The 26,716-nt window shown below is 56.7% G+C and overlaps 2 protein-coding genes across 4 annotated transcripts in view; one reads left to right on the forward strand and one right to left on the reverse strand.

The window, feature by feature from the left end:
- ZXDC (ZXD family zinc finger C) overlaps window positions 1-20,698 on the forward strand; it is a 36,545-nt gene extending 15,847 nt beyond the window's left edge. For both annotated transcript variants that reach the window (XM_039218518.1, XM_039218519.1), the window contains 4 exons: window positions 273-357; window positions 16,632-16,801; window positions 18,311-18,409; window positions 19,015-20,698. In XM_039218518.1, coding sequence (XP_039074449.1) covers window positions 273-357; window positions 16,632-16,801; window positions 18,311-18,409; window positions 19,015-19,101 — 441 coding nt within the window. In that variant the 3' untranslated portion in view covers window positions 19,102-20,698. The remainder of the gene's footprint in view (window positions 1-272; window positions 358-16,631; window positions 16,802-18,310; window positions 18,410-19,014) is intronic.
- A 205-nt stretch (window positions 20,699-20,903) lies between these two features.
- Window positions 20,904-26,716, reverse strand: part of CFAP100 (cilia and flagella associated protein 100) — a 50,245-nt gene continuing 44,432 nt past the window's right edge. For both annotated transcript variants that reach the window (XM_039218516.1, XM_039218517.1), the window contains exons 13-16: window positions 23,965-24,100; window positions 22,713-22,918; window positions 22,046-22,139; window positions 20,904-21,212 (exon numbers count right to left, since the gene is read on the reverse strand). In XM_039218516.1, coding sequence (XP_039074447.1) covers window positions 21,099-21,212; window positions 22,046-22,139; window positions 22,713-22,918; window positions 23,965-24,100 — 550 coding nt within the window. In that variant the 3' untranslated portion in view covers window positions 20,904-21,098. The remainder of the gene's footprint in view (window positions 21,213-22,045; window positions 22,140-22,712; window positions 22,919-23,964; window positions 24,101-26,716) is intronic.

Raw genomic sequence — 26,716 nt, forward strand, 5'->3', positions numbered from 1 at the left:
GTATAAGATATTTTAATATGTTTTAGACTTTGGAGGAATAAACTTTGCTTCTCTGGATAATAAAATTATGTATATATTGTTCCACCTCTCGTTCTGTTGTCACCGGAACTGGATGTAGCACTTGAGTCTCCGTGAACCTTTGCTGGAGATCCTCAGAGACTGTTGGACTCTACTCTGTACGGGAGGCAGACTTAGCACATGTCCGTAGCTCCCTGACTCCCCTTCCTTTGCTGTTTGGAACAAGTGACTGACACGCTTTTCTTTGGTCCCAGGAAAGTGGGGGCTCAGCAAGAACTGATTCCCGAGCCATTCATCTAGCCAAGAAAAAAAAGCAGAAAGGAGCTGGGAGCGATGCAGGTGAGGCTGTGTGTCCTGGGGGAGCGAGGGACCCGAGTCACCCTGGGCCGTAATGAGGAGAAACACATGGAATAGGTGTTTCTGCGTTCTTTGTGTTCCTTTTACGTTCAAAATGCCCTTTATGCGAACGTAAGAAAATACCGGTGAAATTTCCAGCGGCCATTTGGAGATGTTTTCTCGACCTGAAAGAGCTGTGTGAAGGTTAGTGGCGGCAGGCTCCAGGGTCTGCTGCCCAACAGGCCGCGGCAGTAAAGGACAGACTGGTCACGTGTCACAAAAGCAGAGGTGGGAACTTGCTGCCAAATGGCAACTGGCCCCCCGACCTTGGCATTGGGAACGGCTTGGGGATGGGGCCCTTGGGTGGCGTGTGGCATTGTGGATGTGTAGTTCAGTTATGTAAACACCTGGTCATTTTAAAGCGCCGACTTTTTTGAATTTTTACAAAACACTGAGTGGGCCAGGCAAGACCTTGGCTTGTGGCGCCATGCGTCTGTCTGTCGTCCATCCAGAAAATGGAATAGTGGGATGCAGTGCGTAAAGAAACTGGGAAATTCTTCTGTACAGGAAAGAGCGACGACTTCTAATACCATTTTTCGAGTATTTCATGTGTCCCTTTATCTAAAAGTTATTTGAAGACTATCAAAGAGCATGTAGGGTTAGCAATATAGTCTTATAGCTTTTTTTCCTTAATATCATGGCTGCTTTAAAATCAGTCCCTATTTTCTGTTAATCCGTTTTCTTAAAGCACATATTGCCCTATAGCGAATATTGTTCATGGCCATGTCCACTGTGACCGGGGAAGGGTTCCCTTCATGGTGGGTTCACGAAGTGTCCCCATGGCCCTTGCGGGGATAACAGAAGAAAGTACGTGGTGGTGGTGGTGGAGGACGTCGTAGAGTGGAGGAATCTAGCACAGACTAGGCAGTCAGCGAAGGGAGCCAGATGCTTTTGTTTAACCTGATAGGTAACCTCCACTCGAAGGAAAAAGAACACTGAACATTCAGGTCTATGGTACACATTACATTGATTCATTGCTTTTGGGTGACATCTGTGGAGGTAGTTTTATTTGTTTTTATCTGTAGAAGTAAGTGGTTTTACTTATTTTTAGTGTTTAAAAATTTTTTTTAAATGTTTTGTTTATTTCTGAGAGAGAGAGACCACGTGAGCAGGGGAGGGTCAGAGAGAGAGGGAGACACAGAATCTGAAGCAGGATCCAGGCTGTGAGCACAGAGTCCGATGTGGGGCTCGGACCCACGAACCGTGAGATCATGACCTGAGCCAAAGTCGGACGCTCAACTGATTGAGCCACCCAGGTGCCCTAGGTGCCCCTATTTTTAATGTTTTAAATAGTTTCACATTATTTTTAAACGGTAAGGACACTTAAGAAACAAACCCATATGTTACTGTCACCTTTTTAAACAGTATTTCCTTAAGTGTTCAAATTTTCTGTTGTCTCAGATGTTGTAAATGATTTTTACAGCTATTTGCTTGAATCGTACTCCAAGCAAGTGTCCTATTACTGTTGGTATGTTTCTTAAGTCTCTCTACTATCTGTAGGTTTCTCTGTTCATTTCTGTCCCATGTGTTTGTGGCAGAATCTGGGTGGCTTGTCCCGTTGAGTTGGCCAGTCTAGATTTGGCGGACTCACCGCTGTGCTCGAGTTTAACAGGTTCCTCTTTCTTGTGTTTCCTATAAATGAATGATTCCTTCTAGAGGCTGGATCTAACTGAGCTTTGATCCAGTGGGCTAGCTGTTGGCAGTTGGCATAATTCCCTTGCAGGCGGTTGGCTGGTCTTCTGGAGGCGCCGGGCGTCTGGTGGTTGGTCTGTCCGGAGTTTGTAGGCAGTGCTACCTTCTCCCATTGCGTGACAGTGCACACAGAGTATCGCCAACCAGGGAGCTCACCTGGGCTTCACACCTAGACGTTGATCAGGTCTGCACAGATGACTGCCCGTCCGTGTGGCCCCTCCCAAGGTTGAGCTGCCCCTGCGACCCAGGAAAACAGATAGACTTACCAGCCTGGACCTTCCACGGACCTGGCGATTTCTTTCCCGGAGCGAAGGGCAAAGGCCACACTTGGCCTTGGCAGGGCCTGTCTGCTCCTGCATTTGTGCACGTAGCCTGTTTCTCCTTAAGCCTCCCACTGATCCAGCGCTAGCGGGGGGATTTTGTTACTGTGCTGTTCTGGTGGTGACTTTCTTTCTCCCTCATTCTTCTATGTTTATTAATTAGGCTTCTCTAAGGGAAAGAGGCCTCTTCTCCCTCGTGCATGTTTTGGGTATACCGGTGTGTACTCACAGGTGTGTATCCGTTCGGACGGTATGAGGGGCCCTGGATGATACGCAGGATTATCAGTATTATTTTGCTGCTCACATTGCTCCAGCTCTGGCCTGGGAGCTCTTTCAGTTGGATTCTTGTGTCCTTCCTTTCTTCTTTATTTTTAAGTAAAAAAATTTTTTTTTAATCTTTTAACTTTGAGAGAGAGAGAGAGAGACAGTGTGATCTTTATTTATTTGGGGGAGGGGCCGAGAGGGAGGGAGACACAGAATCTGAAACAGGCTCCAGGCTCAGAGCTGTCAGCACAGAGCCCGACCTGGGGCTCAAACCCACAAACTGGGAGTTCATGACCTGAGCCAAAGTCGGACACTTAACCGACTGAGCCGCCCAGGTGCCCCAGGATTCTTGTGCCCTTTCAACATGCCCTGCTTTCTTTTCAGGGGGCATTTCCCTAACTTCTGGCACCGTCTGTATTTTCCCCACCCCAGCCCAGGATTCAGCCACTTCTCGTTTTAGTGGAAAATGGTTTCAGAAACCAAGGTCGGGGCGCTCCGTGTGGTTGTTGCTAGCTGCTACTGGGCTGTCGTTGGGCCTTGGCCTTCCTAGCAGACAGGGCTAGGAACTGCCTGCACGTACGTCACCCCGTGCTAGCTGCGCTTTGGTCACGGAATAGTTTACATTTTAGGATGGTAATAAGGTACATCTGTTCTGTATTTCTTAACGTGTCTAGTTAATATGTTGGCCCTTTCCAGTGAAATATATTCTTGTGAGTTCAGGTCAGATGTTAGCCACTAAATAATTGTTTGGCACCAAATTCAGAGGGGGAAATGTGGGTTTGGGAGCTATTTGGGTTTCGGGATTAAATGATTATTGTGTATAGTCTAGGAGAAGCTGCAGGGAAACAGGACTTAGGGAGTTAAGCCACGTAAACACAGCCGGGAGCGCTGCTGTCAGTGCCGTTAAGTGCGGGTGTGCGCGCGGACTCGGATAGTGCGCGGCCTGAATGATTTGAAAGGTAAGGTGCAGGGTCTGACGTTCAAGACTGTGCCCATTGGGTGCTAACGTGTACGGGAAGTGACATTGTGCCAGTTGCTCTATGTTTGGTATCGTGGTCCCCCGCCAAAGAAACCCAGAACATTTTCTTGATATAAAAAGTAAAGAGAAACTTTTCACTCTTGAAGCTGAGAGTGAAATAAACTTTTTCTTTTAAATGTAGCCAACTTTAGGATGATGAACGGATGTGTGTTTTTCTGGTCTCGGAGGGTTGGGGAAAGAAAGAATGTAGAGCCCCTCACAGAAGAGCCAGAAAACCGCAGAACTGTGCGTCTTTGTGGCAGTAAAGACGTAAATGCGCGTGACTCCCCAACTGTGTTTTGACAAGAGTCCGAAGGCAGAAGTTGCCAGAACGTGTTGTCTGGAAGTGGCACGAAATATTCAGGGAGGTTAGAGTAAGAGCGGATAAAACAAAAGTCCCGAGGCGGGGGTTAATCCACGTATCAGAAGTGCAGGGTTCCAAGGCGACACCTGGGGCGGAGAGGGTTTCCCTGTTGTTGGCTGCTGCTCACATACGTAATCAACAGCGAGACTGAGGTTTATAACATTTTTGTGAATGTCGGTATGTGAATATAGTGGTCATATGAATAACGTTATGTGACTATGTATACGAAACTTACAAAATCAAACAAGGTCTGGTAAAAAGTGGGGGACATCTAGGAGACTTGGATACATGAAAACCTACTGTGTCGGAAAGGGGTAATTCAGCTCATGATTTGCAGATCAAGCACGGCATAAAATAGATACGAAAAGTACTTACAGCAGGGTTAATAACGTTGATTTAGTAGATCCTGCTCCATAATCGCAGGATATTTGTCAAAATTAAACTGAACAAATTAGGCCGTTAGGAAAACCATAAAGTCTTTAGGGGGGCAAAACGCAGTTTAGTAGTACATGGTTTTGACTGTATTGTGGTAAAGTAGAAAGTGAAAATTACCTGGAAAACAAAGGCAAACCTTAAACCCTTTGGTCGAAAGACCTTTAACGCGAGCTTACAACAAGAACACATCCCCGAGGGGAGTGTCCGGGGGCGGCCGTGGCTGGTTGGGAAACACCATCGAGAAAATACCACATTCGCAGCAGCGACGAAAGTTCCAGAGCAACTAGCGGGAAGTCTCCTAAGTGGGCAGGACACGGAGGACTCGGAGGGGGAGGGGGAGGGGGAGGAGGAGGGCACGGAGAGGGAGGCACCGGCGGCAGAGCGCGGGGAGAGGAGCGGATCGCGCCCCGGTGTGGGGGTCCCTTCCTTTGACTCGTGCCGCCGCCTGCATGCAGGGACAGCGGTGACCACACGGGCGGATCGCTGGGCGCCGCTGCTTGCGTTCTCCTGTGGGACTTGGGGGCGGGCGTGGGGGGAGGGGGTCTGGGAGAAACAGAACCAGTAAGTCACAGGCGACGGGGAATCCACCAGGAAAGGCGGCTCGCGGGACGCCGATGAGGGGAGGGAGAGCGGTGGGCAGGTGTGGGCGGCGGGGCAGGAGGCCACGCTCCGCGGAAAGGCCTTTGTTGTCAGGCAGGAGGCTCAGGGTTCGGCAGTGACCGGAGAGCCGGGGGGAGGCCAGGCTGCTCGGGGCCGTGTGGGACCTTTGGCTTTCACCCGAGTCCGGCAGGGGAACGTGGAGGCACGATTAGAAAAGTGACATATTTTTTAAAGGATCGCAGTCCAGCGGCTCTGGTGAAAGTAAACCCCAAGGGGCACGGAGAGCAGACAGGGGCTCCTCGCTGTCCCCAGCAGGAGGTGACCGTGGCCGCTGGTGGGAGGAGGGGGGTAAATGCCGGGTCTGTGTTGACGGAGCCATGGGGAGCGAGAAGGCCGCCGTTCCCGCAGACCTGCGGACTCGCCCCGCGGAGATTTCCGGGCGCTCGTGTGGGAGCCTAGGGGCAGGGGCTCCTGGGGACACAAGGGACACTGACCTGCAGGCTGTGCCCTGTGCCTGGGGGGGTGGAGCCGTGGCCTTGGGCCGGGGCACAGCGGGCCGCGCCTTGAGAAACAGGCCTGAGACCGGCCACCCTCCTCCCTGAGTGTGGCAGCCTGGCTCTTCCCGTTGTGGCAAACGAGTGATGGCCTTTTGGGAAGAGATACTAAAGTGCCACGCATGATGCAGGACGACGACAGAGCCTTAAGGCATTTTGAAGCCCCGGAAAGCTGTGGGGACGGCCAGTGCTTGCTTTGTCCTCAGCTGTGCGCGTCAGGCTCGTGTCTGGGCTGCGCGGCAGCCCTCGAGGCAGCCCCTTGTCACCTGGGCCGCCGCGCCGCTCTCCCCGGGGAGCGCAGGTGCCCAGAGCAGACAGAGGCCTGGGCCTTGGGCGTCCGCGGACAGGTATTAAATGGACAGCGTGAAATGCTAAGGGAGATGACCGTGTCCTTAGCAGAAGGGGTTCGGGACGGGAGCGGGCGCCGTGCAGGAGGCGGCTGTCGCACGAGCAAGCGTTTTGCCTGTGGTCAGGGCTGTGCCCGTGCCCCGAGGGCGGGAACCCGGAGCCCTCACGGAGCACGTCCCCGTGCTTTGCTGGGACAGCCTCACAGGGATGCTTCTTGTGGACATTTGAGAACTGTTTTCAAGAGCCAAAAGATAGACGTGATGTTCAATTATGAAATAACTGTTTTGGGACTTCTCTCAAGGAAACATGGCGGGATCTGCATAAAGGGGCACATTCCAGCTGCCGCCCGCCCAGTCGGAACTGGGGACCACGTGGCAGTCATGCTCACATTCTTACGCCAGTAAACGCACGTCGTGCATGTTTTTGTTAAGTGCGTGTTTGTGAGCAAAGCTGAGTGGTTGCTAATAGACCCCTTTTGTGCATGTACTTGCATAGAAACAAAAATGGTAGAGAAATATATCCTTGCAAGGGTAGTGTTTTTTCTGAGTGTTAAGATTGTGAATTAAAAAAATTTTTTTAATGTTTATATACTTCAAAAAATTTTAAAAATAGTTTTTATTTGTTTTTGAGACAGGGACAGAGCATGAGCAGGGGAGGGGCAGAGAGAGAGGGAGACAGAATGTGAAGCAGCTCCAGGCTCTGAGCTGTCAGCGCAGAGCCCGACGCGGGGCTTGAACCCACAAACTGTGAGATCATGGCCTGAGCCGAAGTTGGACACTTAACTGACTGAGCTCCCCAGCACCCCAAGATTATGAATGTTTAAACCCCCCTTTCACCATTTTTTTTTGTATTTGCAGATACATTAATTAATTATGTAATTAATAAATATTAACCCCAATTTAAGTAGCGGGAAGTAGAACAGCTGTCCCCCAGGATGGAGCACACCAGTGGAGGCTTTGGAGGGGGGGTCACCCTGGGGCACGTGGGCAAGCCGTAAGCCCAGACATGGAGTGTGGAATTGGGTGTCCCTTCCTGGAAGGCGGTGACAGAAGCCGTAGGGAACACGGGGCGGGCCTCTGGCCCCTTCAGCCCAGCCAGCCCGGCCCGCGTTGGAAGACGGGCATGCAGGGAGGCTCTGTGCCTGCTGCCACCGGTCCGTCTGCGCCCCTGGAACTTTTGAATGAATAACTGGGTTGCATTGGGCCCTGAAATTTAAGTCAGCGATCTGCTTTTTATAATACAGTTACATACGTGTGTGTGTGCGTATCTATTTTTTCCTCACATTAAAGCAAAAATCTAGGCATCTGAGTCACCGGGCTCCTTCCGTTTCTTCCACTGCTGCCGTGCTGCGAGCAGGGCACACTGAGGGCAGGCAGCCCGAGGGCATGCAGCCGTGCAGCCTGTTTTCCGGAAGAGAACTCCGGGACGCTCACACAGACACTGGACCTGAGAAGAGTGGACCGTGAACTTGAGTGTCGTGAGGCCCCCCCAGCAGGGCGGAGGGGAGCCGGGCCGCAGCTGGAGAAGGCCCTCCCTGGGGGTGTGGCGGAGTGGGCAGATTCCCTTGGGGCTTTTTCACACCCCGCACGCAGGGGGCAGGTGTGGCCTGTGATGGGGGAGCAGAGTGGATGGCAGACTCGGGGGAGGCCGTCTGGTCTGGTCTTTAGGATGACTTTGCTCCAACTGTCCGTCCGTGGTGACTCCCCCTGCGCTGCCGACCGTCACCTGCCCAGGGTCGGACCCTGCAGGCTGGCGTGAGCGTAGCGCATCTGCTTCTGGAGCAGCTCTGCACAGGGACCTCCCGGCAGCACGCTTGCGGGTGGGGCCATGCTCCTTGTTCCCTCGGGGCCTAGGCTCCCTTGGGTTCCTGGACTAGGGCTGTGGTGTGAAGAGCTGGAATGGCCCGAGATGGGAAGCAGGGCCAAGGGGCCGGAGGGCAGCGGACTTCGGTGGTGGTGGTGGTGGTGGTGGAGGGGAGGGGGAGGAGGGGGAGGAGAAATGTGACCCTTGTGTCCAATAGGCTGTGAGTTAAGGTGTCCTGTGCAGGGTGGTGAGCTGGTGACCGGGACTTTCTCAGTCCGGGTCATGCGGGCCTGCCCTCTGCTGACCAGCAACAGGCCCTTGTTTTGTTTCTGTTAACTTAAAAAAGATTTTTTTTTAACGTTTGTTTATTTTTGAGACAGAGACAGAGTGTGAGCGCAGAAGGGGCAGAGAGAGGTAACAGAGAATCCAGAGCAGGCTCCAGGCCATGAGCTGTCAGCACAGAGCCCAGCACGGGGCTCGAACTCACGAACCCTGAGGTCATGAGCTGAGCCGAAGTCGGACCCCCAACCGACTGAGCCACCCAGGCGCCCCGTGTTTCTGTTCACTTGGTAGAATGCGCCCTGTGCCGTGCCTTCTGGAGCGCGTGCCTCCCTCCCCTCCTGTGTCCTTGGTAGACGTGCCCCCCCTTCCCCCCCCACCCGGCAGCCTGCTGAAAGCCCTCTCTGGCAGGTTCCTGGTCCTCGTGAGGAGGAGGCCTTTGTGCAGCACGTAAGCTGTGATTGCCTTTGCCACACTCCCGAGAGCTGTGCTATCCACACTGCCACGTGTGGCAATGGCGTCAGGCGGCATCAGGCGGCGGCCGGGGATCAGAGCAGCACCTTGGGAGTCAGGGCTGGGCTTGAGGTCTGTTCCTCTGGCGGCGGTGGCTTTGGACAAGTGTCTGACCACTCGGCTGCAGCAGCCTCCCGTGTCCCAGGGGACGGCACAGGACCTGCCTTTCTGGGCGGTTGTGTGGATTACCCGGCAGGATTCTTCGCGTAAAGCCTCACTCCCCCCAGTGCTGGTTAGCGGACCGCGTGATTCGCTCGCTAGCGTGCATGCCAGGCTCATCGCAGCGTGTGCTCCGTACGTTCATCTGGTTCTTGTCGGAGCAGAGTCAGGAAAGCAGCGGCCGGGCTTCGCGTGTCTGTGGTTCCAGCTGGTAGGGGTGGGGGCGGCGCGCTGCGAGCCCAGGCCAGAGGTGTCCTGAACTGTGGGGTACGCGGAGGTGTCTTGTGCCGCCATGTCTGTCCCCCTGGGAGCTCCGGGACAGCCTTCCACGCGAACCGTCAGAGCCCTCCCCCCCAGCGGCAGTCTGACCTTCACACCCTCCGGAAGGGGCCTCCGTGGGTTCCCAGCCCGGGCCGGCCGCGGGAGCCGTGGCGGGACCTCGCCCACGCTCTGCTCTGCCAAGAGGTTTGGGGCCGTGGCCGCTGGGCAGCCCGGGGCCCCGACGTGCCTCTGGCTCCCGCGCACCGCCCCTCTCCCGGACTCCGGGGCGCGGTGCGCTACTCACGGCAGCCCTGTGGGCTCAGTGCTGACGCTCTGCCTTCCGGATGAGGAGCCTCAGGCACAGAGAGGTTGGCCTGACGCGGCTGCACAGCTGACGGGCGACCGCACCGGGGCCGGACGCCAGGGCGCAAGGCGTCCAGTCAGCCCGCCGGCTGCGCTACACACGGGAAAAGAGTGCTTCGTCTTCAGCGGGCGAAGTGGGCGCAGAGCTTAGTGAGGTGCTGGCACCCGAGTTCCAGGTGACTAGGCGTGTGCGGGGCCCCGCGCGGGCCCTGGCGGGCAGCCGTCCGTATGGCCCGCCGCGTCAGAAAGCCCGAGGAGAGCCTTGGGTCCTCACTGATGCCGGACAGGGCGGTGGTAAAACTGCTCGCTGGGGGTTTTCAAAACGCATGAGCCTTAAACTAGGAACTAAGATTTCCCTCCTAATAGAGAGCAAGTCAGAAAAACCGCCAACGGTATTTTCAGTGGGGAGATGTGTTCCCGTTATAATCGGAAGATGCAGCCAAGCCAGCACGACAATAATATTGGACATTTTAATGGAAGCTTTAGAGAAAGATAAATAGGAAGATGTGATTGCCCATCAGTGATGATTATCAGGCTTAGAAAACCCCAGGGAATAGACTCAAATAATTACAAATAAGGGTAAATGAGTAGCTAATTGTATAAAAAAATGTTTGCATGTATCAAATGAGTAGCTTTTCTATTAGAATAATCAGAAAATGAATACTGAAAAATAGATGTCACTCATAATGGCAATAAAAGCAATATGGAATCTCAGAATTATCGGTGACAGGTGGGCTGGGCCTGGCTTAGGGCCCGTGTGCAGCTTACTGTGTACTTGGATGGAACACTCAATTCTTAGTGTTTGTTAACATTTTGTATTCAGTTCCTTTAAAATCCCAAAGGAACTTTTTATTTTATTTTATTATTTTAAAATTTCATTTGTTTATTTTGAGGGGGAGCAGAGAGAGAATCCCAAGAAGGCTCTGTTGATGTGGGGCTCAGACCCACAAACCGTGAGATCATGACCTGAGTCAAAACAAAAAGTTGGATACTTAACCAACTGAGCCACCCAGGTACCCCCCAAAATAACTTACTATTTTTTTTAATGTTTATTTTTGACAGAGTGGGGGACAGGCAGAGAGTGAGGGAGACAGCATCTGAAATGGGCTCTGCACTGCCGGGGTCTCAGAGTTACGAGCCCTGAGATCACAACCTGAGCTGAAGTTGGATGCTTAACCGACTGAGCCACCCAGGTGCCCCTCAAAGGAACTTTTTAAATTATTTTTTTAATGTTTATTATATATTTTTGAGAGAGACAGAGCATGACTGGGGAAGGGGCACAGAGAGGGACACACCGAATCGGAAACAGGCTCCAGCCTCTGTCAGCACAGAGCCCCATGTGGGGATCAAACTCACATCTCAACCATGGCCTGAGTTGAAGTCGGACGCTTAACCGACTGAGCCACCCAGGTGCCGCCCAAAGGAACTTTTAGGTTTAACTTCATTTGGAAGAATTACTTAGTTGAAGTCTCCCCATGGGCTTTGAAGAGGAGAAATGATGGGGCAGGGAGACCCCTGTTCCGGAGATGCCCCGGGCTGGCTGGAAGGTGCCCGTGGTGAAAGCCAGCCGGTGCCCGGTGCAGAGCAGGCCAGCAGACGGGTGTGGCCGGCCGGAGCACAGGCAAGCAGGCCCGTAGCTGAGGACGCGGGTTCGTCGGGTTCTGGTGACGTTGGCTTGCTCTGTGGGGAAAATGGTGGCGGGCTTCTTCCGTACTTTCCCCTGCAGCCCCTCCACCCAGGGAAAGCCACGTTCAGCGACTCGGTGTCAGACATTCCCCTACGTGTGTAAACCATCCCTGTTCCTGAGTTTGGAGAAACAGTGACACGTACATTTTTTATTTGCTTCTTGCTGTTAAACGTGAATATTTTTTCTAGTGAGCAAATAAGTTCTTACGGTACGTCCTTCCATAGCTGCTTAGAACTAAACCCAGGAACTGTAAAAGCATTAAGCCCTAGTGCCTGCCACCGGCCAGGGTATGTGACGGATCTAGCCTCCCATCCTCAGGAGAATTGGGGAACAGTTACTATATAGTTCCCTGTGTTCTGCGGTTCACTGAGGATCCCCAGCGGAGAAGGTGTGCAGGAGCCCAAAGTGAATCATGCCCCCCCTGCACGCCTGCTGGGGGGAAGGGACCTTGGAGCCGGCCGTCTGCGGTGCACACTGCTCCCTCTGGATTCCGTAGCTGGCAGCCTCGGGGCGTCTCCGGGAGGGGTGTGGTGCACGGTGCCTGAGCCAGGCTCTGTGCTGCCCGCCTCCCCTAATTCCGATGGTGGCTCTCTTGTGCCCGAGAGGACTCTCTCTAGGTCTCCTTAAGTGGAAACCTAATTGCTGGCCGGAGCCCCCCTCTCTCCTTCCCCAGCTCTTTCAAGTTATCTAGCACGAACCAGTGTTTTGGATCGGTGTTGAGGTTATTGAAGCAAAATTTGCTCATTGGGAAGATAACTTGCTGTTTAAAGGTTTCTGGATTTTGACTGGGAGAAAGGGATTTTTTTATTTTTCTTGAGATTGGTTTACTGAGTTGGTCACGTTACATTTAGCGTCATGGCGTCTTTACTGCGTGACCATCACCGTGTGTTGGCTGTAAGCCTTCAAGCATCCGTGGAGTGGTGGCTCGCATACTGAACTCGGGCAGTGTGTGATTAATTTCCAGCCGTTTTACACGTTGACGGCACATTACCAGATGGCAGAGCGTACCGTTTGGGGCCATGTAACCCAGCACCCTGCGGCAATGGCCGCAGCAGATAAAGGTGTTTTTCTCGTGAGCAGGGGGTCTAGAGGTTAAGTGCTTAGGCACTCAGTGGGCCAGCCCGGGTCCTCTCTCATGAAGCCTGCCTCCTTCCCTCGCAGCTTCCTCAGGGTGCCAGTGGGTGGTGTTTAGCCCGGGCCCCAGGGCCTTGGATGGACGAGAGGACTTGGAAGGGGAAGCAAGCGTGGCTGGTTTGAAGGGAATCTGCTTTCAGATCGTCATCTTCCATTTGTCATCTTTGAGGCAGCACATTTGGGTCTAGGACTTCTGCAGATTCTTCTGTCCGCCTTTTCCCCATGACAGTCCTGTCTTGCCACCGAGCTCCCTGGGGTGTGGCACCCTGGGGCCTGTGGAAGAGCAGTTTTCCAGAGCCCCAGGCCTAGAACACTTGAGAGGGCTGGCTTCGGGGAGGCATTGGGACCGCCTGGGACACTTGCCTGCTTTGCCTTCCTCCTGCACGGGTTTTCCTAGGGGGCCGTGTTGGGAGGTTCTGAACCGAGATACAGCATAGAGGGGGCCGGGGGGTGCAAGCCGCGTTGAAAGAGCCCGGACCTTTCCCACGCTTTCTGCTCTGGTCCTGGCATGAACCGCTTTTAAGGAGAGCATCCCGTGAAAGCCACGGTGCTCATACGCGCAGCCCGAGCAGTTCCTTCTAGCTGCTGACGTGTGTCTGCAGCCCTGTTAGGTACCAGCCTGAAGGTACGCCCTGAAAAGAGAATGGATTTGATTCCTTTTAGATGAAGTGCGTGCTAATACAGTAGCTAAAACCAGTTTAGCTTACGTGTATCCTTAAGTATTCTAGTCATAGTCCCTCTCACTTCCTGTTATAGAATCAGTACCTCTTACATCCCTTTAACGATAATATGATCATATTCTAGTTACTGACTTGTTTTTCAGCAGTGTGTACCGTTGTCTTTCGTTAGGTATAAAGGAAACATATAATGCTGTTCTTTGGGAAAATTAAGTGGGATCTAGTTCTGATTTTGTTCTCACATTTTTGCTTCTATTCCCCCCGGTTGCGTGGCAGACAGCCCATGTCTTGAGGAGATTCGATGCTCTGATCATACTTCTTGCTTCGTAGGTAACAGAGTATGCTCTGAGCAGTTACCATTGAATCATGATGAAATGAATGAGGAATGGCTCAGAACGACCTTGCTTTTGTCTTACACAGCTGGGTCATAAGTATTAGATATACATATTTAAACCTTGCTTTTAAAAGCAGCTTAAAAAGACACGTTACTTGGTGCTTTCCTTCATGGTGATTTTCATAACATCCCTTGGTCCATGTTGTAGTGTGTTTACTTGACCTGAAAAATGAAATCGGACCTTCAGTGAGAAACAGGTGCGTCCTGAAGGTGCAGACTGGCTGGCCACCCGGGCTCAGTGACGTAGTCGCCCTACATCAGATGAGCTGGGTTTGCAGCCACAGAGTGTGTAATTATGATGAAATTACATTTAAAGCACAAGCGTTCGTCCGTAATGTTTTTTTAATTGGCAGACGTGTGTTGACCACGTTGGGAGTCTAGGAGTGAGTAACACCCAAGCCTCCTGGAAAACAGCCGTCACTCTGTTCTTGATACCTTTCCAGTGCAGTTTTATTTTTCATATTTCATAATTATCAGGGTTTCTAGTATGTTCTGTTATTTTGGTTGGGTTTGCATTACTAATTGCAGTGGTAATGCAGGTTTTTGGATGAAGATTTTAGCTCCTAGAAAGTATATTGAAATAAGTTTTTAAACTAAAATTTTATTTTGCGTTTTTTTTTTTTTAATTTTTTTTAATGTTTTATTTATTTCTAGGAGAGAGAGAGACAGCGTGAGCAGGGGAGGGTCAGAGAGAGAGGGAGTCACAGACTGAAACAGGCTCCAGGCTCTGAGCTGGCAGTCAGCACAGAGCCTGACGCGGGGCCCGAACCCACGAACCGCGAGATCATGACCTAAGCGAAAGTCGGACGCTTAACCGACTAAGCCACCCAGGCGCCCCTATTTTGCGTTTTTAAAGTTCATTCATTTATTTTGAGAGAGAGAAAGAAGAACGCACACAAGGAGGGGAGGGGCAGAGAGAGAGAGAGAGAATCCTAAGCGGGTTCTGCATTGTCAGTGCAGAGCCTGACACGGAGCTTGAACTTATGAACCATGAGGTCATGACCTGAGTCTAAATCAAGTGTCAGACACTCAACCTACTGAGCCACCCAGGTGCCCCCTAAAATTTAATTTAATTTAGCCTAGTTTAATTTAGTTTAGAGAGAGAGAGTGTGAGTGGGGAGAGGGGCAGAGGGAGAAGGAGAGAGAGAGATAGTCAGTCTTAAGCGGCTACATGCTCAGTGTGGAACCCAGTGCGGGGTTCGATCCCGTGGTGCTGGGATCATGACCTGAGTCAAAATCAAGAGTCAGACACTCAACCAACTGAGCCACCCAGGCGCCCCTAAAATTTTAATTCCTGTACATATTTTTATCTCAGGGAAATATGCTAGGGTCATTCAGGCCTTCAGAGCACATAGCAGTGTGTTCAGGTGAAATTCAGAGTGGAGTGGAACGGCAGGCATGTTCGGGGGGAACAGGGAGCCACACGGAGTCTCTTACTGTTAAAGAAGAGCGAGTGGGTCCCGCGCCTCAGCCTTGCCGCCTCCCCCTCGTCCCAGCCCTGCTCTGCTGTCCGAAAGCACGCAGAGCAGTCGGCAGAAGCGTGGAGAACGGCCAGGCCTGGGCCAGCAGGAGGGCTTGGGTTCCCCGAGGCAGAGAACCTGGCAGACGGCGGCGAGAAGGAGGGACTCGGCCTGTGATGGAACTCCGTTTCCCTGTGGCAGAGGGGCCCCAAATGCGCCCCCTGGAAAACCGAGGCCCGTCACAAACGTGAAGAGTCCCTCGAGCACCCGGCAGGGAAGTACCAGGCTGCGGGGTGGAGTTTCGTGCCGGCTCCGTGCACTGGGTGCAAATGTGCAGGGCATGCGGGGGCCACCAGGTGGGCCACGCGCAGGATCAGGCAGGCAGGGGTGCGGCGCCCACGCGCGGGATCGGGCAGGCAGGGGTGCGGCGCCCACGCGCGGGATCGGGCAGGCGGGGGTGCGGTGCTCATGGGCAGTGCAGAGCGGGGCCACGGAGCCGGGACATCTAGGCCAGTGCTGGCCTCAAGATGGGAGGAAAACTCACTGCAGCGGGTGGCCCATCTTGTGTTCCAGGGTTGGCCGTCTCCGTTTAAAATGGAAGCTTAGAGGGGCGCCTGGGTGGCTTAGTCGGTTAAGCGTCCGACTTTCGCTTGGGTCATGATCTCGCGGTTCGTGGGTTCGAGCCCCGCGTCGGGCTCTGTGCTGACTGCCAGCTCGGAGCCTGGAGCCTGTTTCAGAGTCTGTGTCTCCCTCTCTCTCTGACCCTCCCCTGCTCACGCTGTCGCTCTCTCTCCTAGAAATAAATAAAAAAAAAAACATTAAAAAAAATAAAATAAAAAAAAATAAAATGGAAGCTTAGAGTACGAGACCTAAAGGAAGAACGCAGCCTCTCACGCTTTTCCTCTTTTCCCATTAGATCATGGGACATTTTCACAGAGAAAGGCTTTCTAGAAGTTCAGCAACTCCTTCAGTTTCACTTATTCAGTTTCACTTGTTCCTCTTCATTTTATTAAATTCAGCAAAATAAAATGCTTGTGTTAACATTAACTTGCCCGGTACGGGTTGTAAGATCGTCCTTACAAAGCCGTTGATGTTCACGCATCCAGGGCTGCGTGGACGCAGAATCAACAGCACCTAAGACTCCTTGGCTCTCACCATGAGCCAGGCACCGTTCCGCACTCCTAGTACGCACTGACTTATTTAATCCTCCCGACACTGTGAGGTAGGGAGTATCGTCCCCATGTCGCAGGCAGGAACACTGAGGCCAGAGCTTGGGCTTCTTGTGCAAGGTTTTCAACGCAGCGCACCGGTGCCTGGGTCCCCGCTGCTCACAAACCACACGAGTGTCAGAAGAACCCTTCCTGGGTGTCCCGATCGTTTCTTTCTTCTTTGTACCGAAGTCTTCTGACAAGTGCGCATTTACGAGCTCAGTGAGGCGATGACTTGTGAAGAGGAAGCTGGACGGAAAGCCCCCCGGAGTGTTTGCCGGCGATGGGGCACAGGCGCTGTGGTGCCCATGGGGGGACGCGGCGGCCGCTTTCTTCCCTTCCCCGTTTCTGTGGCTCTGCTGCCCCGCCCGGCGGCTGTGCTCCGCCATCTCCAGGATCTCCCGTGTGGCTGCAGGGTCGGGGCCGCAGGGCAGGGGGAGCCTCTGCCCCCACGAAATGGGCTCCCGGGCTCTGGTTGCTGCATGACCGGAAGACACGTCCGAAACTTTGCTCAACTTTCTAATTGACATCTTGGCTTTTCTCATCTCCTAACCCCTCCCCCCCAGAGCCTCCCCATTGGCTGGTCTTAAGCCTGCAGGGCTGTGCACGGTGCCAACGCGAAGGCATGGCCGCCGGGAGGGCAGGGGCCTGTACGTGGCATGTGCTTGGTCTGTTTCATCTTAGGCGCGTCGGGGTCTGCTCAGAGGAAAGCGAAAGGTGGCAGAGTCAGCCCTACCCACGTGTACGCAAGCCAGACTGGCTGGTTGTGCGGGAACCTCGTGGTGCCCGGTGGAAGTGTGCCGGGACCAGCTCCAGCCGCCGGGGTCCAGTGTGTCCAGGTCCGGTTACTGCAGGTAAGACCCACCGAGCCAGGAGGAGGCTGGGCGCCCCGGGGCGCTGGCTGGGCGGGATCTGGGGGCCAGGCTTCGGGCCGCACCTCCCTGGGCTTGCACCCATAACGCCCCCCGCCCGGTCGCCAACCATCCCAAGTACTCTCTCTCTGTCACCCCAGCTCCGAGCTTCCATCGTTACTAGATCGACGCTTCGGCGTCTGGTGCCCCCTGTGCCCGGTGCCCCGTGCAATCTGGCCACACCTGACTTGGAGTTCTGTGATGTGTAGGTGCCGTGCCCTAGGGCGCCTTGTAGTGCGGGACTCCTCCCCCACCCCTGCGGGCCCTTCCCCAGGCCCCACTTGTCTTCCCGGGGAGGGGCTGCAGGGCCTTCCTCCGCGGCCTAGTGTGGGGAGTGCTCCTGTGTGTGTGTGGGTGCTCCTGTGGGAGTGCTCCCGTGTGTGTGGACTGCTCCTGTGTGGGGGGGGTGCCCCTGTGTGTGGGGGGTGCTCCCGTGTGTGTTGGGGTGCCCCCGTGTGTGGGGGTGCCCCCGTGTGGGGAGTGCCCCCGTGTGTGTGGACTGCTCTTGTGTGTGGGGGGTGCCCCTGTGTGTGCGGGGTGCTCCTGTGTGTGTGGGAGTGCCCGCGTGTGAGGAGTGCCCGCGTGTGTGGGGGTGTCCCCGTGTGTGGGGGTGCCCCCGTGTGAGGGGGAGTGCCCGTGTGTGTGGGGGTGTCCCCGTGTGTGGGGGTGCCCCCGTGTGTGGGGGTGCTCGGCGCAGCCGGGGACGTGGCCTGTGCGTGTGTAAGGGGCTTCCCCCGGGAAAGCTGGCCCCGTCGCAGAAAGGCGCGGGTTGCACGGCGAGGAGCCGCTGTTTAAGGGACGCCCGGCGGAAGGCGCGAGCTGTGAGGTGGAGACAGCCAGCTTGCCCTTCCCGCCTGCCCCTTGCCACTGGGGTTGTCTGGGGCAAGTTACTCCCGCTCCCTGGGCCTCGGTTTTATCATCTACGAAGTGGGAAGGAGAGTGCTCGGCAGGGAAGGGGTGAGGGGTGTCGACAGTGGCGCCGGCACCAGGAGCCGGGTGGCGGGGCGGTGAAGGGACACGTTGGCCAGTGTCCCTTTGCTCACTTGTGTGATTCGGGGCCTAGGAGCCCCTCCCCCGCCCTGCAGGAGGCCCGTAACCTCCTGTGCCTTCTGGACGGGGGCCTGGGGCAGGGGGGCCTGCCCGCGGGTGAGAGGTGGCCGCAGCCTCCGCCGGAGCGGGGAAGAGCCCACAGGAGGGAGCGGTGCTCAGACTGAGGCGGGATTGGCCGTGGGGGAGCCCCAGGGACCGGGCCTGGGTGCGGGGGTCTCAGGCGGGCACCAGACGGGGGACGGAGGACCACGAGGAAGGGTGTGCCGCGCGTGCAGCCCGGTTCCGCTCCCTGCCGGCTCCTGGCGGGGGGGTGGGGGTGGGGTCACAGTGACAGGGCCCTCGGGCCGAGCGTCACCAAGTCACCACGGTTGGTAAATGCAACATGTGCCCTCGCTCCCCCAGGACGACCCCGCAGGCGACACGGTCTCGCCGGTGCTCCGCCCGCAGCTCCCCACCCTCCCGCCGCTGCTCGCCGTGGGCGCACCCGTCTACGTCCTGCAGGTCTGGCCGCCTCCCAGCCGCCGGGGCTTGTTAGGGGGGCCGTCGGGAAGCTCCTGGCTCTTCTGAGCTTGTTACCGAGGGCCCTTGGGTGGAGACCCGTCGGGTTCGCTGCCGGCACCTGCTGCTGCTTTCGAGATAGATGGGGGGGGAGCAAGGAGAGAAGAGGCTAAGAAGAAAGGTCGGGATTGTTCAGCGCCGTAGCTCCCGCTTGTAACGTGAAGCTGAACACGCTCCTCGAGTGCTTTGTGCGAGTCCCGGGCAGCCCGTGGGGTGCAGGCGGGCCGCTGGGCGCCAGGAAGGGGCTTCCCAGCACACAGTGGGCGAAGGGGTTCCAAGTTCAACGAGGACAGCCCCTCTGAGGAGCAGACCTGCAGCGCGGTAGTATTAACCCACTTTCCCTCGCTTTGTTTATGCTAGAATTCCTTTCCCTGGAGAACGTGTAATAAGGGGGAAGCAAGATTCTAGTGCAGAACAGGGAGAGGCGCCCTCCAGGCCGGCCGTGGGGTGTGTGGCTGGATGTGTGTGGCCGCAGGGCTGCCCCCGGGAGGTGGTCCCGCCCCGCCCCAGCCCTGTCACCCCCCTCACTGCTCCCCTTGGTTTTTCAGGAGGTGCTTCCTGCCGCTGGAGGGGCCGCCGGGTCTGAGGACGTGCAGTGCGCCGGGAGCACCATCAACCCCCAGGACCTGCTGTGACAGCAGCCCTCTGCCCGGGGGCCCCCCCAGACCCCATCCCGGGCTCTCGCAGGCCTGAGTGAGCCCCCACGTGGTCTCCGCTCAGGAGGCCAGCCGAGTTCTTTGGAGACTTTAGGGCACGTTTTTCCAAAATCTGTTTCTTACGTGATATCGTGAACCCGTTTGGGGCTGTATGAGCTGCACCTGCCTCCTCCGAGCGGCGTACGGCCTGAGGCGAGGGTTGTGTCAGGCAGAAGCGCACCCCTTTTCCCATTCGGCTGTGCACCCACAGCCTTTGTCCCGTTTGACCCAAGCTGTGGGGCCCCTGCTGCGTTAAAGCCCGGACTTCTGCCGGAAGTCGGGTCAGGCGCAGGTTCCCCAGTCAAGGACCGTTGTGTCCGTAGCAAACCTAAGTGGGGGCTTTGAGCTTAGCTTTGAGCGTGTTAGCATTTGGCCTGAGACGGGCCTGGAAACCATCTCCCCTTTCCGAGCTAACAGGCTGTCCCCCAGCCCCTCGCGGCTCTGTAGTTGGGTTGAGGTTGTCCCCGTGTGGGGCAGAAGCGGTCCCGTTGTCCCAGCGATGGCAAATTCAAATCCGCATTTTGGCAGGACCAGGCGGGTGGCTGGCATGAGGGGAAAGTGGTGGGGGTGAAGTGGGGCACCGGGGGCCCTGTGAGCGGGGCCTCGGCACAGACCAGATCTGGGGCTCATAATTCGGGAAGGCCAGAGCTAAAACTTTAAAGGGAGTTTTTCCAAATTCTGGATTTGGATGTTAACGTTTAACAATAACTCGTCGGCCCTTTCTGAAGTCACGTCCTGAGCCCTGCATGTCGCGTGGAGGCCGGGAGAGGGGCCAGCGTGCTCGCTGCCATGGCTGCAGAGGTGCGCCCGCCGGGTCACCAGGCCTTCGTCCCCAGGGCAGTCTGTCTGGCGGAGCAGGCGAGCTGGCACCTTGCACGTATTTATTTGTGTGTCAGCGGGACCGGATGCGGGGGCACGCAGGATGCTGGCGTTTTTGCCTTGTGCCTTTTGAACTGCATGTTTGTTCAGATGCTGTTTTGGTTCTTGGACTTGGACTTGTCCAAACTCTGTTTTGTGTTTTTTCATTTCTTGGTTTCTGGACTTGGGCTTTTGGGAGTGACCCCACCGTCTGGTTGTGAGTCATCTCTCTGTCCTGCTCCGAGGTGCTGTCTGTCCAGGGAGCTGCTCCACCCAGAGGGACTTGGGCCCCGTTTATCAGTGGTCTTTACCCACAGGACTCTGTGCCGCGCCTTAGCCTCCAGGTCGCCCAGAAGTCCCCCCCCCCCCCACGAGGAGCCAGCCTGCCTGCCAGCATGGCCTTGGGGGCAGGTGGCCTACTGACCACACCGTGCTGTCCTTCTGATGGGGGCAGGGGGCGGGCTGCCGGGACATTCTCCCAGGGGTGTGTCGCTGCACCTTCCCCGGAGCGCCCCCTGTGAGCGCCCACCACTGTGAAGCAACCGGTACTGGCTGTCCGTGTTCTGGGCACGACGCCCCCGGGGGCGAGGGCCCCACGTCTAGTACGGAGGAATAAAAGTTCTTGTATAATCGCGCCGAGGCATCGCTTGGCTTAATCCGCAGAACCGTATGGACGGCATCAAAGTTGTGTTTTTCCTTCGGTCCATCGTCTGCTCACCTGCTGTCTCCTTTTCTCGTCCCTGCGCCGCAGCTAGTCCCCCATCCCAGCTCTGCGTGGACTTGCCCTTGGTCTCTCAAAGCAGCCACCTCCGGTGAGGGCAGCGTGGACACCTTCCCTCAAGCATTTGTCGGGGGGCCAGGGGTTACAGGGCAGGGCACGGGCGTGGAAACCAGCCTGCCTCCTCGCACGGGCCAGCGTGGCACCGGAGAGGGGGAGTTTATTTCACTCGAGTTACGGGGACACACAGCGGGGGGCCGCGGGGGCACGGCCATCCTGCGCCAGCACCGGCCGCGGCGAGCCCAGCGCCCCGGGCCTGCTCCCTGCCGCCTTGGTGCCGCGCCGTGGGCAGAGCGCGGGGCTAGGTGAAGAACAGCAGCTGCTCCTCCTCGCCCTGGTCCCTCAGCACACGCTCGGGCTCCTCCTTTACCTTCAGGACCGGGAGCTGGGAGCGACACACCAGCTTCCTGCCTCTCTGCGGAGTGAGACCCCATGAGCCGGTGCTGCCTGGACACCCAGACACCAGGCAGCTTGGCCCGAGGCTGCCGAGCTGCGGCCGGGGGCCCCGTGGGTGTCCCAGCCTCTGGTCAGCCTGCGGGCTCCAGGCCGCCGCTGCCCTTCCGGGCCTCGGGAGTGCGTCCATCCAGCGTTTAGGAAGCCTGTTCCCTGGGGTGCCGGCCCCTCGCTCTGTGTGTGTGTGTGTGTGTGTGTGTGTGTGTGCGCGCGCACGCCTCAAAACGGATTGGGAGAGACCCGCCTGGGCAGAGGGAACCGACTTCCTTTGCTCCGGGGACGCCAGAGGAGACCCCTGTGTCCGCCACCCCTACGTGACAGCGTGGAGAAGGCTGCTTTTCAGAATGGCCCTTGGGCCTCCTCTGTCTGCCCGGGGCTGCATTCAGGCCTGTGGGGTGGTCGGGGGGACCCCTAGTGACAGCCGATGAGCTGGAATGAGGGGCTGGCTGGAGTGTAGGTGGCACGGTGGGACCCAGCGGGCGCTGAGCTGGGGGCCTGCCCCTGGGCAGGGCCGCAAGGGCACAGCCAGGCCCCTTGCTGCCCAGGAGTGCGTGTGCAAGAGGGCAGGCGGCCCCAGGGGAGGACTCGCAGAGGAAGCAGGTCGGGGGGCGGAGGGCAGCCCTGAGGGGCCGCTCTACCCTGGCCTGGCTCCGATGGCCCCACCTTTCCCCCCGCACCTCAGCAGTAGCCTCTGCAAAGGAGGCGAGCCAGACTGGACTGTGGGCCCTCGGCCCCTCCCAGCCCCACCGAGCCCCTTCCTTCCCTGCGGTGAGCCCCCGCGGCCCCCGTGCCCACCTTCTTCTTGACGTCTGCCTGGGCCCGGGCCTGGGCGCGCCGCAGACGCTCCTCCTGCAGCTGCTTCTGCATCCGCGCCTTCTCTTCGCGCGCTCTGGGTGCCGGGGGCAGCACGGGGCAGATTAGGACCTGGAGGTGCCCGGGGTGGGGGGAGGGGGGGCGGCTGCCAGGTTCCCTTCCTCCCGAGCTCCTTGCACGGCCTTCAGTCACGCCGTGTCCCCCCCGCCCCCCGCCCCGTCGAGAAAACTCCCTGCTCCTCCTCCCTGCCCGGCCAGGGTGGCTTCTGCCCCTGCTCTTTGGAGGTCGCAGCTCCGGTCCATCAGCTCATACCCCTTGGAGGCTCACGTTCCTTGGTCCCCATCCCTGGTCACTGGTCCACCTCTGTGTGGTCATCGGTCCTTTGCCTAGTGCCTGCTTCTACCAGGATACGGGGAAAGGGACCGAGGAAGAGCCCTGTGCTTGTGGGAGGGGCAGATGGCTCTTTGCAGGTGACCGTGCTTCAGGACCCTGCACAGAGCGCGCGACCCAGGCGGCCCCCGGGCCAGCAGCCAGTGTCTCGGAGGACAGGCCAGCCCAGAGCAGGGGCAGGGGCGTGGAGGGCATCCGCGCCCTCAGGGCCCTCCCCACGGGTGAGGCGGCCAGGTGGGGCGGGGGCCTGGGCTCTCACTTCATGCGACGCTCCTTCTCCCGGGCCTTCTCCGCCTGCTCGATCCTGACCGGGGGGACGCGCTCCAGGTTCTCGAGCAGCTCGTTCAGGTGGTGCTCGATGACGGCCAGCATCTGCACGGTGCCCAGGTTGGACTCCTGCCGGCTGCCGATGCAGTGCCGGTACACGTCCAGCACCTTGCGGTTCAGGCTTTCCAGAAGCTTGTCCTGCAAGGCGGGCAGGCCTGCAGAGGGGCGCGTGGGCCCCCGTGCACCCCCGCCCCGCAGCCTGCCCGGCCCCGCCCTCGCCGGGACTCGGCCGGCCTCCCCGAGCTCTGCCCGGCACACTCGGGCTCCGGGAGAAACAGCTGGGACACTTGGATTTTTCTGGGCCACGGCTGCCCGGCCCCCTTGCCCTCTCGTGGTGAGCCGAGTCCGGGCCTCCGGCCCCCACATCGGGACGCACACCTGTGCCTCGGCCTCGGCTCCCGCTGCCGTGCTGTGCACGTGGCCTGGTCCCCTCCTCCAGGGAGCCTTCCTGTTCCGCCCCTGCACCGACCTGGGCTCCCCACAGAGCCCTGTCCCATGAGCTACTTTTTGTGTGGCCTGGGGCCGATGAACCCCGCTCTCCGAGCCTGCCTGACATTCAGAAAGGTCACATCGCCTGCCACACGGATAGGGCGTGAGGAGTAAGTGGGGAACAGCAGACAGAAAGGCTCAGGCCGGTGCCCAGTGAGTCCTCTGTTGCAGGCCTGGTGCTGGCACACAGTAGGTGCTCACGAGTGATGTGAATGAGTCGGGAAGCCGGGGCCGTGCCTGTGGCCACAGGTGCACTGTCGGGAAGGTTGTGCCACTGCTGGAACATGCCCGGCCCCCTGTGCCCTCAGAGCACGGTCACTCTTCCAGCCTGGCCCGGGGACACGCCTTCTTCCTCCTGGCAGCCGCAGCTTCGGGACACGTTGTGTTGAAGCGGCAGACAAATTTGTGGAATGAGAGAACAGGAACGGAGGAGGTGTGTGAACAGCCAAGGGGCACGAGCACACGGGGTGCCTCCAGTTTGGGGACCAAGGGCCTTCTCCGGCCGGGGCCCCTCAGTCAGGCCTCCAGAGCCCGGCAGGTGGCGAGGGGCATGGCTGCCCCCCAGAGCGGTGCAGCGCCCCGGGACTGGCTTTGAGTGCCAGGCACTGGGTGCTCCCGGACGTGCTCTCGAATGGACCGGGCGCCTGGCCCCTGGCGGCCCGCGCTCCCCCCCCCCCTGCTGGCCGGGGGCCTACCTCCTGAGCGCCCTTGTACTTGCCGAAGTGGAAGACTCGGGCTTTGAGCTCCAGCTCGGCCACCATCTCCTCTTCCTTGGCGATGGATATCATCAGCGTGTCGACCCAGTGCTTCAGCTGGTTGACTTCCCTGTCCCTGGAGGGGGGACCGGGAGGGCCCCGCCCACTCAGCGCCGCTCTGAGCCTGACCGCCCTGCCGGCGTCCTGAGGGCTAAGGGACTATGACTGGGAAGTGTCTGCGTGCCCAGGGGCAGAGGTGCTGCCGAGACACGGCATCTTTAGGGGCGCCTGGGGGTGCAGTCGGTTAAGTGCCCGACTTCGGCTCAGGTCATGATTTTGCAGTTCGTGAGTTCGAGCCCCGTGTTGGGCTCTGTGCTGACAGCTCAGAGCCTGGAGCTGCTTCAGATTCTGTGTCTCCCTCTCTCTCTGCCCCTTTGCCTCTTGCAGTCTCTCTCTCTGTCAAAAATATCTCTCTGTCTCTCTCTCAAAAATAAACGTTAAAAAAAATTTAAAAAAAAACGCACAATCCTGTAGTTGTCAGATTTACAAAATTACACTGCCATCGTCATCTCACGTTAGAACATTTTCATCACCCAGAGAAACACAGCTGCCATCAGCACTCATTCCCCATTGTCCGCCCCCCCCCCCCCCCCCCCCGCCATCTCTCCGGAGGCCCCCTCGTTCAGCAGAAGGTTTCCAAAGTCCATTCATGCTGTGGCCTGTGTCAGAACTCAGTTCTTTTTTATGATTGTGTGACCGTCCCCTATATCGATGGACCGCATTGTGTGGAAGTGGACATTTTGTCTCTCGGGAATTAGGCTGCTGTGAACACTCACAGGTTTTTGTGAGGACCTGTCCTAAATTCTGTCGGGCATATATTTAGGAATCGAATTCCAACAATCAGGTTTGAAGTGAAATGATAAAGAATAATACTAAGTAAGAATCTTCCACGATCGTGGCAGACACTGACCATCGTGGGCTGGCTGGCACGGGTCTACACAGTGCGGGCAGCTGCACGCAAGTCCCAGAGTGATCACATGGACATCTGGCCCCTCCCAGCAGTGCCCGGGAGGCCCAGAGGGACCCTGCCACCCTGTGATGATTCTGTGACTGTCTCCCCATTTGTTGATAGGATCCACGGACATTTGCTCAGCCCGAAGCAAAGCACCGTGGGCTGCTGGTCCTTTGCCTGCTGCGGTCAGCAGCCTGTGAGTATGAGGGGGTTCAGCTGGCCCGGCCTGCTCTCCTGGGCTCGTGCGCAGAGGTGGGTGGCCCAGAGAGCCCACGTGCGGCTCCTACGCCACCCAGCCTGGTGCTGGTCCCCTGGGATGATGGCGCAGAGCCTCTCCTGGGTGTCTGGCCCCATTTCCCTCCAACCCAGAGTGCCCATTATAGGGATGAGCACACTGGGGTCAGTGGTACTCCTCCCAAAGGACACGTGACTGCGTTCAGTTTTAACCTGGTTTTTTGTTTTTGTTTTTGTTTTTGTTTTTTTGTTTTTAATTTTTATTTTATTTTTTTTTATTTCTAGGAGAGAGAGAGAGAGAGACAGCGTGAGCAGGGGAGGGTCAGAGAGAGAGGGAGACAGAATCTGAAACAGGCTCCAGGCTCCGAGCTGGCAGCACAGAGAGCCCAATGCGGGGCTCGAACCCACGACCCGCGAGATCATGACGTGAGCGAAAGTTGGACGCTTAACCGACTAAGCCACCCAGGCACCCCTGTTTTTGTTTTTGTTTTTAAATACCCCCTTCACTTTCATTGGTAAGTGCAACCCCACGGCGGGTGCAGCACTGCCCTGTGGACGCGGTGCTGGGGTTTTCGTCATTCTATTTCTTACCAGGGCAACTGGGATAAAAAGACCCCTTTCCCCAAATAGTTCTCTTGAAACGTAAAATCGTTGGGTCACAATCTTTTCTCAGTGAAATCCCGCCAACTGACAGGAATGCAGAAGCGTAAGGGACGCACTGCTCGGCACCGGCCCCAGACCAGGGAGCGTGTCGCTTGCTTGTTTGTCACACGTGCTGATCCTAGGGGAGATTCCAGAGTCTAAAGAGCACGTCACTGCTGGAAGAGTGACCTGGTTTCTTTAACAGCTGGACTGCAGGGGACAACAGGGAGAGGGGACCCCTAGACTGAGAGGGATTTAGCGACACGACCAGTTGCAGAGTACGATCTTACTTGGATTCTAAGTCAAACTAACAGTTTAAAAACTCCAGCCATTGATGGATCATGGATATTCAGTATCAAGGATTGCTGTTTTGTTTTTGTTTCTTTAGATGTGATGATGGTACTGTGGTTCTGTTGAAGAACCCATATCTATTGAGTGCTGTCTACTGGAATATTTCCAGGTGAAGTGATACATGCCTGGAATTGGCTTTAGAGCAGTATGGGAGGTGGAGAAGTCTGTGGGGCCCAGGGCAAAGGAGATCGGCTGTGAGGTGATCACTATTGAAGCTGGTGATGGGCTCTGGCGACTCATGATACTATTCTCTGTACATTTGTACATTTATATGTATGAGATTTTCTTTCTTTTTTAAATTTATTTATTTTGAGAGAGAGAGTGGGCGGTGCGGGGGGGGGGGGTGCCCACACAGAGCCTGATGTAGGGCTCGAACTCACGACCTGTGAGATCATGACCTGAGCCAAGATCAAGAGCCAGATGCTCAACCAGTTGACCCGCCCAGGCGCCCCTGTATGAGATTTCCTTAGCGGTGCTGGGCTGAACTGCAGGCGTTATAAAAAGTTGTTTGAA

This window comes from Hyaena hyaena, unplaced genomic scaffold, assembly GCF_003009895.1.
Source record: "Hyaena hyaena isolate Hyena2069 unplaced genomic scaffold, ASM300989v1 scaffold_775, whole genome shotgun sequence".
Taxonomy (NCBI): domain Eukaryota; kingdom Metazoa; phylum Chordata; class Mammalia; order Carnivora; family Hyaenidae; genus Hyaena; species Hyaena hyaena.